The sequence below is a fragment of the Podarcis raffonei genome, chromosome 7, assembly GCF_027172205.1.
Source record: "Podarcis raffonei isolate rPodRaf1 chromosome 7, rPodRaf1.pri, whole genome shotgun sequence".
NCBI classification, from domain to species: domain Eukaryota; kingdom Metazoa; phylum Chordata; class Lepidosauria; order Squamata; family Lacertidae; genus Podarcis; species Podarcis raffonei.
The window spans coordinates 14,254,190-14,266,368 of record NC_070608.1 but is presented as its reverse complement, the minus strand read 5'-3'; the positions used below and the strand labels follow the sequence as shown (position 1 = coordinate 14,266,368).

General features: G+C 44.8%; 1 protein-coding gene across 2 annotated transcripts in view; it reads left to right on the top strand.

Annotated features, from left to right (window-relative positions):
* Positions 1 to 10,407, top strand: part of FER1L6 (fer-1 like family member 6) — a 117,223-nt gene extending 106,816 nt beyond the window's left edge. Inside the window, exons 38-41 of one of the 2 annotated variants that reach the window (XM_053395324.1) lie at positions 1,032 to 1,273; positions 2,764 to 2,927; positions 4,939 to 5,039; positions 9,254 to 10,407. In XM_053395324.1, the coding sequence (XP_053251299.1) occupies positions 1,032 to 1,273; positions 2,764 to 2,927; positions 4,939 to 5,039; positions 9,254 to 9,440 (694 nt within the window). In that variant the 3' untranslated portion in view covers positions 9,441 to 10,407. The remainder of the gene's footprint in view (positions 1 to 1,031; positions 1,274 to 2,763; positions 2,928 to 4,938; positions 5,040 to 9,253) is intronic. The other variant, XM_053395325.1, reaches the window with a different exon arrangement.
* Positions 10,408 to 12,179: the final 1,772 nt, after the last annotated feature.

Here is a 12,179-nt window from a genome sequence, read left to right as displayed (position 1 = left end):
CTTACCCATAGGCACTAGGGGTGCGGGGCACCCGGGCGTCGGGCTCTCAGGGGCACCAGGCCAAGAGTCTGGGGCCCGAGAGTTGAGTCCAGGGAAGAGCCCGCCTGTCGGTTGGAGCGCCACGGTGGGCTCTTCTTCTGCGGGCGGCTCTGCGCCATGAGTTCGGGGGCAACCGAGCCAGCGAGATGCTGAGGCAGCTGGCCGGCTCCACCCTCCTGCGCGCCTGGGACTTGGAAACCGGGGGGAACCACCGGGCGGATCTTTGCACCCCGGCGCCGAATATGCTTAAGGCAGCCCTGCCAACCAGGATGTCTTTGAAAAGAGGATTTGACAAATATATGGGAAATAAGGCTATCAGTGACTTCTAACCCTGATGTCTATGTTCTCCCTCCAATGTCAAAGGTATTGTTGTTGTTGTTTAGTCATTTAGTCGTGTCCAACTCTTCGTGACCCCATGGACCAGAACACGCCAGACACTCCTGTCTTCTACTGCCTCCTGCAGTTTGGTCAAACTCATGCTGGTAGCTTCGAGAACACTGTCCAACCATCTCATCCTCTGTCCCCTTCTCCTAGAGCCCTTAATCTTTCCCAACAGAGGTCAGAGGTATTATACACCTGAATTCCACTTTCTGGAAACAGCAGGAGGGGAGCGTTCTCTTTTTACTTGGGCCTGCTTGTGAGTTTCCCATAGGTATCTAGCTGGCCCAGCAGATGCTGGGCTAAGATGGGCCTGTGGCCTGATTCAGCAGATAGCCCTGGTATCTCATACCTCTTTTAGATTGGGATGATGCACAACCATATACCGTAAGTGTGAACTGTTGGAGCCAAATGTTAGAAAGATCAGAAGAATTGCAAGCACAGCTCAACAGGATGCCTAGCTAAACAGTGAAATAGTCTTGGAAAAGTTAAGAGAAACAAATTGGACACGATGCTTTATGCATGAGATGTGATGTCTTGATACAAAGGGTTGGATTCGTTCCTTCTGGCTCCACTTGATTCTTCTTTCGTGCACTCCATGTTACCTGCAACAGGTGGGTGAAAGGCCTGGAAGATGACAGGCAGGAGACGGACGTGCATTACAACTCTTTGACCGGAGAAGGGAACTTCAACTGGCGCTTTGTGTTCCCGTTCCATTATCTCCCGGCCGAGAAGCAAGTGGTGGTCAGCAAGAGGGAGAACATATTTTCCTTGGAGAAGACGGAACGCAAAATCCCTGCAGAACTGGTGCTCCAAGTGTGGGATTTTGAAAGGCTTTCCTCTGACGACTTCCTTGGTAAGCCCTGAACAGAACAGCATGATCTGGATCTTGAACAGCGGTGGGAGTTTTGAACAAAAGGCCAACAGATTATGGTCCCTCCTTGGGTGGGATTTTGTGGGCGGTGGTGGGATACGCAAGTGGGACATCATATCTGTGGGAATGTTCAGGGTCGCAGGAGAGGATATATTGTTTATTAATATCCTTCCTAATTTGCGCTAGCAAGTTCCTTTACTTAGCAGAGTGCATTCACCTTTACACAGCAGAAAACTACAGTCATACCTCGAGTTAAATGCGCTTCGGGTTGAGCGCGTTCGAGTTGCACTCTGCAGCAACCCTGAAGTAATGGAGCACGTTACTTCCGGGTTTTGCAGCTCGTGCATGCGCAGATGCTCAAAATGACATCACGTGCATGCGCAGAAGCGGCGAAACGCGACCCGCACACACACAGACGTGCCGTTGCGTCTTGCGTTCCATTCAGGATGCGAACGGGGCTTCGGAACGGATCCTGTTCGCATCTCGAGGTACCACCGTAGTTGCAAACTCGTGTGAGTTTCTTAAGACAATAAGCAATTCAATTTGGCTTGTCCAGATTGAAATGTGTTCTGATATTTTCCTGGTAAGACCCCTTGAATCCCTCCTAACAGAATAAAGACACCACAGTCTTATTCATAAGTAACAAAAAGAAAGTTTACTCACGATCAGGCAGAGCACAGTGTGATCCCTGAAGGCAGGCTTTAGGCTTAAAGTTTCAAACATATACAAACAGGTTTACCCCATAAGGGAGATTTGCCTAGTGACTGCAGGCTAGCAGTCCAGCAGTTCACAAGATGAAAGGAAGATGGAAAAGAGAGAGAGTGGCAACATGCCTTGTCCTTTTACCAGGTCTGTAAAGGTTACACCCACCCACAAGTCACATGGAAGGAATGATGCTCCAGCCCAGGAGGAACAGGAAGTTTCGACTGGCTGGACCTAACATCCTATTGCATGTCCACTCTAGGAAAACAAGGAATGTTGTATTTGACTGCTCCCAGTGGATTACATCCCACAGTATCGCATCTATAGCACTGGGGAGGTGCTGTAGCTTAGCTAGGAAAGCACCTACCTTGCCTGCAAGTATCTCCAGGTAGAGCTGAGAATCTCCCCTGTCTGAAACCCTGGGTAACTGCTGCCAGTCATTGCAGACAACAATGAGCTAGATGGGTGAATGGACTGACTCTGTATCTTCCTGTGTCCCAGATACAGCCTCACTTAATCATTAACTGTTAGGCTCCTGTATTAGCTTTAATGGAAGTTTCCATGCCATACATACAGACACATAAGGAGTTTCTTTTCCATTTCCTGCATCCTCCTCTAATCACCACAGCTACAATTATGGGAATTTATTGGCAGGTTATTCACTTCTTAAGCATGTGGGGGCATGAATTTATCAGATTTGGAAGCTGTTCTTGGAAAGTCCAGTTGGTCTTGGAATAATGTAGAATTTGACCTCTCTTGCCCTCTCCCAGGCTCCCTTGAAATGAACCTGAATGGCTTTCCTCGAGCCGCCAAAACCGCCAAGAGCTGCGACCTAAACATGGTCGTGGCAACAAGTGAGGAGAACAAGATTTCCATATTTCAGCAGAAGAGGGTCAGAGGCTGGTGGCCTTTTGTCAAAGCTGGGGAGCTCACAGTAAGTAATCCAATATTACCTATTTTAAAAAAAGCCTTTGGATAGGTCACACTGATATCACTGACAGATGCTTCTTTAAAATATGAAGGATGTGTAGACTCAAATATCACACGGATCAGCAGCATAGTAATTTGACCTGTCATAATTCCAAATTCTGGCTTTTATCATAACTGGATTCCCCCCGTCCCCTGTCCCCCATATTCTTCTGATTTCCTTCTGGTTTGTGATTTGTTTGTTTACTTGATTGTTTATAAGATTTCTTAGCTCCCCTTCGGCATAAGGTCCCAGGGCAGGTTATAGAAATATAATCATATACAGTGGTACCTTGGGTTACATACGCTTCAGGTTACATACGCTTCAGGTTACACACTCCAGAAATAGTGCTTCAGGTTAAGAACTTTGCTTCAGGATAAGAACAGAAATCAGGCTCCAGTGGCGTAGCGGCAGCAGGAGGCCCCATTAGCTAAAGTGGTGCTTCAGGTTAAGAACAGTTTCAGGTTAAGAACAGACCTCCGGAACAAATTAAGTACTTAACCTGAGGTACCACTGTAGTTATAAAAGCAAGTGAAACCATTCTAAGCAAAACAGAACCTGGGGATCAGGTTCCAGGTGCATCTAGTTGGCCACTGTGAAAGCAAGATGGCGGACTGGATGGCCCATTGGCCTGATCCACCACGCTCTTCTTGTGTTTAAGAACACAACTTCCTGTGTTACTCAGATTTCAGCGATTCGTTTCATACTATTTTCGCATCTGTGTAGCGCTGAGTAAGTGCAGTTTACAGGGAGAGGATTTATGGCAGATGAAACAGCCATAATTACTCCAGAAGGATCTTTTCAGGTAGGGGGGAAAGATGTGTTTATTCCCTGAGAAATCTTTCTAATACTTAAAACATGCAATTCCCCAATCGCTTCCCCCCAAACCAACCCCACCACAGATTTTGTACAGTCTCATTGCATTTAACTTCCTCATCATTATTTCAGAGGACGTGTGTGTCGAAGACATCTTATCTTAATTAAATTGTAAGTGCAGGTTGTAAGATAGTCGTGAACATGCAGACTCTGTGCATCTGCGTCACAAAAAATCCAGCTTTTTCTCTGCAGTTATAATCATTGACCGTGTACTTTTAATATAGTTGCAACAAGATAATATCAGCACTTTGAGAGACAACTTGTATTTGAGATATACTCCAAAATTTTAACTCCTGGCTTAGAAACACAAATTTGACAAGTTCATAATACTCTCTTTATATTCAAGGCAAGCATTAGAAACCCAAACATTCCTTTCTGGCTCAGATTTTAATGGAAAGAGGGAGCTGCAAGGAGCACTGGGCGATGTTATTTCCCCAGCACAATTGCCATCAGTAGCCATGGGGAAATTGCATTTCCCAGTGCTCTTTGTGCTTTGCATGCTACGATAGCAGCGTGACAGGCATTAGAGAGGGGAGGAAGGAGAGATACCTCCCTCTGTCTCAACCCCCCTGCCATGGGAATGGCAACAAAGATAAATGGGGTAGGAGTTTGAAAAGAAGGGAGCAAATCAGAGGGAGGCCCAGTGGAGAGGTTGGGGAGAAATTGGACCTTATTGTGTCCCCTCTGTCACAACCCAGTGTGCAAAAAGGTCTGAATTGGGCTTGGAATAAGCTGAGCTCTTTTCTGAATTTCGGGGAAATAATTTGGTTTTCCCTTAAGCCCATCCTCATCATTAACAAATGAAAATTTAATGTAAGGATAAATGTTATAAGTGAAGTAACACAGGGAATGGCCTCATGGTCAGATTTCCAACCAAAAATTAATTTAATTGTTTAATTGTTTAAGAATTAATTGCTAGTCATTCGTAAGTAACTTGTAATTATTGGTGGTTATTGTGGTTAATGATTGTTTTAGCCCTCTCAACTTATGACTTCATAGCACCCGTTTTCTAAAGAAAAGCTCTCAAACGCTAGTGAATGAAGAACCCATTATGTGTTATTTACGTACTGTGAATCGAAACAGGCTCTCTTTCTCAATCTAGGGCAAAGTAGAAGCCGAGTTCCATTTAGTCACGGCAGAGGAAGCCGAGAAGAATCCCGTAGGCAAAGCTCGGAAGGAGCCGGAACCTTTGGAAAAACCCAAGTAAGTGAGGTCGCCATGTGTATGCAAGTGTTTGGAGACCTGTGAGCAATCTCTGAGCTGGATGCTCAAAATGAAATGTCTGGAAATATGAATTATTATTATTATTAAGAATGTAAGAAGAGCCTGCTGGAGCAAAGCCCAGGATTCTGTTCTCACACTGGCCAACCTTTTGTTTCTGAGAAGCCCACAAGCTGGGCATGAGGGCAACTGAACTCTCCCACTCATGACACTGCCTCCAAGGTCGTACAAAGCCATCACGCCTAGTAGACACTGACAGCTTCATCCCCCACTAATTTGTCCAGTCTCCTTTCAAAACTGTCCAGCTTGGTAGCCATCACTATATCTTGTGGCAGTGAGTTCCATAGTTTCGGAACGCGCTGCATGAAAATAAACCTCCTTTTGCCTGCCCTGAACTTTCCAACATTCAGCTTCATGGGCAGCCCTGAGTTCTAGCTATTGTGAGAAGGGAGAAACATCTCTCTCTATCTCCACTTTCTTTGCACCATGAATAAGTTTGGACGCTTCCTCTCATGTGTCCCCCCACCCTTTACTAACCTGATATTAAAAGCCCCAATACATTCCTCATGGTGGGCGTTGCTCCAGTCCCTTGATCATCCTAGTTGCCATTTTGTTCATATTGTTGACGGTTTGGAACAAGGGTTTGTCCCCATCTGCCCTGTCCCTTCTGCTGATAGTTGACTCACTCCATGATGAGCGAGGACTGTGGCTCAGTAGCAGAACATCCATTTTGCATGCAGACGGCATCTGGTGCATTCTCCAATATCCCAGCATCCCTGGAAGAGATTCCTTTCTGAAGAAAGAGCTGCTGCCAGTGTAGACAGTATTGTGCTAGATGGACTAACAGTCTGAGTTGGCGTAAGGCAATTTCCTATGTCCCTACATATAATCACAGAAGAGAGTATGCAGAGAGGTCTGTATCAGTATCAAACTTTATTTTGGTCATAGACCAGCGTAAGGAACACATAAGACTTAAAACAGGTAATGTATAAAAAGCAATGATTAAAAGGTGATTACAGTGGAACCTCGGTTCTCGAACGTCTCCGTTGATGAACGTTTCGGAACCCAAACACCAAAAACCCAGAAATAAATGCTTCCATTGTCAAACGTGCCTCGAAAGTCAAACGGCTTCCGCTGCATGTTTTTCAGTTTTCTCAGTTGAATTTGCTGACAGCCCTTTGTGCCTTGGTTTTCAAACATTTCGGAAGTCAAACTGTGTTCTGGAATGGATTACGTTCAAAAACCAAGGTTCCACTGTATACCGTACATAACTTAAAAAGACAAAAACAAGGGCAAACGATTAAAAAGGCCTCGGCCCAGTATACCTAAAGGAGCGTCTCCACCCCCATCGTTCTGCCCGGATGCTGAGGTCCAGCGCTGAGGGCCTTCTGATGGTTCCCTCACTGCGAGAAGCTAAGCTACAGGGAACCAGGCAGAGGGCCTTCTCGGTAGTGGCCCCCGCCCTGTGGAACGCCCTCCCATCAAAGAGATAAACAACTACCTGACATTTAGAAGACATCTGAAGTTCAGGGAAGTTTTCAATGTGTGACATTTTAACGTATTTTTAATCTTTGTTGGAAGCCGCCCAGAGTGGCTGGGGAAACCCAGCCAGATGGGCGGGGTACAAATAATAAATTACTATTACTATTACTAAAAGTGACTATAAGAGAGGGAACGTAAAGGAGCACAGGTCTTGCATTTTAAGGCTTCAGTTTAGGCCTAGTTTGTGGTGTAAACCATCCTTCGACGAATATCCATCATGGCAGTGCAAAATCTAGCAATTGAGTATGTAACATCTGGGTTTTCATCTTGAAGTAGTAGAGAGGTATAAATTTGTTCTGTACAGAGGTCAGATTTAGCTCCTCCCCAAAGCCTTGTTCTGAACCGCTGGCCCAAAGAAGGGTTCGTAGTAGTAGTTGGGACACCAAAGAAGGATGTCAAAAACACCAGAGTGATCAGTTATAGTGCTTTATTAAAGAAAGGTGCAGATGTGCAGCAAACCCTGCCTCTATAGATGCGACACGGACACCACAGCAAGGAAATGGAAACACTAAGCAAGGAAATGGAAACATGAAGCAAACACTTGTGTGTTCTTTATGCACAAAGCAGCACACATCTCTTTGGCCAGAACTTCCCATCACTTCACCTGCCCAGATGAGGGCATAGGAGGCAACTGTCCAAAGCTTACAGTTACAGTCAGTTCCCCTTTCTGGGCTCAGAGCCCAGCACCCCAAACCCACACATAAGGATGACACCAAATTATGGGGTTATCCTGACTACCAAGACGGCGTTTGCAGAGCTTCCAGAAAAGTTCACCTTTGCTTCACCACACTGCTGGTTACCCAAATTAATATTGTGTCCTCACCAATACAGCATTCTTTAATAGCAGCCCTGTTGTCAGAACTTCCAATAATCTCATTTTATGACTGTTTCCCCACCCCGAGGCTATGCGGAAAGCGGAGGTTGTGCTTCGTGACCTCGGCACAGTGGCGTTCTCTATTATTTAATTATAAGATGCACGATGCTGGACCAGCTTAAAGGGGTGGATGACGCCATTAATCGCCATGACATAGTATTTTAATTTTTGCGCTCTTATTGTGGCCTCCGCAAAAGCCTGGAAGGGAGATTGGAATAGCTGAGGCTCTCCAAGGGTGCTGCGTAGCTGACTCCCCACCCTGCTGACTTAGGAAGAAATTACATGCTACAAGGCAAATGGGACGAACCTAAAGTTCGGTATGGAGTGGCATAAGCAAGAAAGATTTGGCAGGTGTTTGTGGGATGGCTTGGCCCATATTCACTGATTCTTCCCTGCAGGTATCACTATTCCCAGCTGTTTTATAGCTCCCCTACCCACAACCCCAGCTAGATTCTGAGACCAAAAATAAACACAGCGGTATGGAAAGTTACTGGAGTGTGCATTTTGGTCAGGGGTGGGGGAATTTGGGGCACGCCAGATGTTGTTGGACTGCAGCTCCTGTTAAGTTGTGGGTGGACATATCAGACGACACAGCGATTCTTCAAACAGCTCTTGTTTATTCACAGGCCAGGACAGAACTGAACTGAAGGGTTCAGTCAGCCTGCTTATATAGAGCTCCAGTACAACGTTACTGTAACAACTTTCTAAAACTATCCAATCACTGAACATCACTTCTGATCCCTTATTTGCATAACTATCTACAGTATCCCCCTGCTGGCCCAGGGTGAGAACTTCAGTACATAACAGTTCCCATAATTCTTGACCTTTGGCCATGCGGGCTGGGGCTGATGGAAACTGGAATCCTACCATATAGAGAAGGCACCAGGTTTCTCGTGCCTGATTTTGCTAATAGAGCCTGCTATATGCTTCTGCATACCAGGTGCAGGGAAGAAACAGGGACGGGCAGTTGCCTTCCTGCCATCTGTGACTGAGGTGGGGCTACCCAGAAGCATCTAAGTAGCTGTCCCAGTTTATGGGTGCCCAGCAGCGTGCACCATGACATCATGATGTGGCATTGCGCCTGGACGCCATAATAATAATAATAATAATAATAATAATAATAATAATAATAATTTATTTATATCCCGCCCTCCCCAGCCGAAGCTGTGCTCAGAGCGGCTAACAACAGTAAAAGTAACACGGTTTACATAAAATCACAATCAATTAATTGAAATACATTCTAAAATCAGTTCATTCTGAAATCAATTCTGAATCAAATTAATGGCAACCATTGGGCTAGAGTTCTGTGAGGATTACCAAAGGAGGGGGTCATTGCGTGTACAAGGTCCCTGGTTCAATCCCAGCATATCTCCATGTAGGGGTTTGGAATGTTTCCTGAGCCTTTGCTGCAGATAAAGAATAAAATATTTGTTGTTGCCATTCTCCCGCTGTACAAGATAAGGCTGACTGTTCCATTCAGCCTTATTTTTCTTCCTATCTTAATTGACTGCTCAAACTTGTGCGACTCTGAAAAGCATCTAGTAGAGAGAGAGATGCATTATAGCAGCCTGTTTTGGTTTGGTTTTTTTTTTTACAAAAACGTACGGGAAATGGGGAACCTGTATCTTGCTCCAGTTCTCATAGTGACGAAGTTTTTGCGCAGTCTCAGTTCCAATGCCTTCCCAAGATTAAAATGATAATGCAATTACTTTGGATAAATATGAATCTGACAAAATTAATATGTTCTCTCTTTCTCCCCTCCTCCCCTTTTCTGATTTAGCCGGCCAGACACTTCCTTCTCCTGGTTTGTGAATCCTTTCAAGTGCTTTTTCTATCTCATCTGGAGAAATTACAAGAAATACATCATCATCGCGCTATTCCTACTTATCCTGGTTGTATTCTTAGTACTTTTCATCTACACTCTGCCTGGCGCCATCAGCCGTAGGATTGTTGTGGGGAGTTCTTAGAAGAGCTTTCTCTCTCCATTATGACATGACCATGTAGAAAATAATAATCAATACATAAACTCGGCTTATTTTAACGATGCTCAGAATAACACATCACCCTGTATTGTAGGATATTCAAGTGTAGTCCTAATCAGGGTGGGCAGATCTGTCAATTTTGGTTTCTCTTCGGTTCTCGTTTCTTCCAATCTTAAACATGACATTTCCTTATCAGTTGTGCAGAACTATGCCACTGACAGTAACATTTGGAAGTGAAATTCTGGGTTGAAAATTCAGTGTAAATATTAGGAATGTCCAAATTTCCTGTTTCAGTTTGGATACAGTCCAAAACAACTGGTTTATTTTGCTGGAAGCCAATGAAATATCTGCAAATCTGATTGGTCTGCTGTGTTCCAGACCAGGTGTCCTTTGTGCTACACCTGAGCTAAGTTCTGGCAGGTTGATGGTGACATTGGCAGCCCATGTCAAGCTTCAGTCAGATACCTTGTTGCTACAAATACATAGATGGCACTTTTCTGGCTTAATCTAGAGGATCCAGGAGTCCGTAAAAATTCAGGATGTCTGTGACTCTGATGTCAAAATCTGTATCTGAGTTGCTGAGTGTTACATATTTGCATGGTTGCTTATGTTGTTGTGATTTCAGGGGGACTTAAGCACAATAACTTTCTCAAGCTTGTAACTATTCCTTGCAATCCAGAGAATGCAGTCTGCATGATGCGAAGAAGAGGGCTATAAAATCTGGATTGCTTGTACTATGTATGCAAAAATCTGCACATGTTGTAATATTAATGGGGGGAATCCAAAAACATGGTTCCATTTCTGCAAATTCATGCACATCTACTTGCTCAACAACATGCACATAACTCTTGTATTGCACTTGTAGTGTGTTTTGTATCATGGGTGCTTTGGTATAAATAATTAACTACCGTGTACATTAAATATGAAATAGCATTCAATGTATAAAAGATTATTTGCAATTACACTGTATTTGTGTTGTCTCTCAGTGTGCCTCCCTGCCCCCCAAATGTTGCTGCCACTACTGCCATGTTTTATTTCCAACATGATTTTTTTTTAACAAAAACCAAAAGAAGCCAGCAGACCTTAAAAAGTGACGGCTCAAATCATTTCAGGAGAAATAACTGTATTGTGCCTGGAGGAACCCAAAATAACACATGCTCACCAGTGACAAATGAAGGGAAATGAAAGCGCAGACAGAGCTAGTTTTTATTGGGAGCTGGAAGACAGATGGAGAATTAATGGGGAGAGAAGAAAATTCATAAGAGCTTGCAGGGAACATCCACTGCAGCTGCACTGCAAAAACGTTTGCACAATGCGTGGGCCTTCGGTGCAAAAGATCGCAGCAAAGGTAGCGGCAATGAAGTGGTAAAGCAAATGGGCAGAGTGCAGGTGCATGACAGGACGAGACAGAATAACTTCCATAAGCAAAGTTCTTACTGGCAAGTTAGAAAAAGGGACGCGGGTGGTGCTGTGGATTAAACCACAGAGCCTAGGACTTGCCGATCAGAAGGTCGGCAGTTCAAATCCCCACGGCGGGGTGAGCTCCTGTTGCTCATTCCCTGCTCCTGCCAACCTAGCAGTTCGAAAGCACATCAAAGTGCAAGTACATAAATAGGTACTGCTCCAGCAGGAAGGTAAACGGCGTTTCCGTGCGCTGCTCTGGTTCGCCAAAAGCGGCTTAGTCATGCTAACCACATGACCCGAAGCTGTACGTCGGCTCCCTCGGCCAATAAAGCGAGATGAGCGCCACAACCTCAGAGTCGGCCACAACTGGACCTAATGGTCAGGGGTCCCTTTACCTTTACCTTTACGTGTAGGATATAAATGTCTCAATCTGGCACAGCTAACTCAGGTGCAAAGAGGGATGTTTTACTCTTGCCCGTGAGAAAAGTCTATATAATTGTGATTCTTTCCTTCTATAGCTGGCAGCAGCAGCTCACTATGTGAATACAGTCGTACCTTGGTTTTTGAACAGCTTAGTTCTCAAAAGTTTTGGCTCATGAACGCCGCAAACCTGGAAGTGACTGTTCCGGTTTGCAAACTATTTTTGGAAGCTGAACATCTGATGGGGCTTCTGCGGCTTCTGATTGGCCGCAGGAGCTTCCTGCAGCCAATCAGAAGCTGCACCTTGGTTTCTGAACGTTTTGGAAGTCAAACGGACTTCCAGAATGGATTGCATTCGATTTTGAAGGCACGACTGTATTTGTGTACGCATACAGGAGATCACCAACCTTTTCCAGCCCTTGGGCGTATTTGCAAAGTCGGGAAACTGTTGAGGGCACAACACACACACACCACAACCTATTGGCGACAATTGAATGATTCTTCCAAGATTAATTTCACCAATAGAAGGGATTTTAGGGGAGTCCTTTCTGTGGGGTGCACTGCAGTCAACACAAGGGTGTGCAAACTTCATTCAAGTCTCTACAGCATTGTGTAGAGGGGTGGGACACAAAGCCACAAATACTCAGACAACGGTCTCTGCTATATGTCTTGAGATCATCTGTTTTTTGCACATATCTTAGAGGAGGAGAAGAAACTCCAGGAAATGGATCTACAGGTCTTGAACCTTCCCATGTCTTTAGGTTCTTTTAATTACATTGTTAATTTATTTATAAATGTACTGATTTTCCACTGACGCGCTTGCCACCCTGGGCTCCTTTGGGAGGAAATGCAGGATAGAAATTTAATAGCATCACGTTTTCTCTTATTTATTTTATCTCA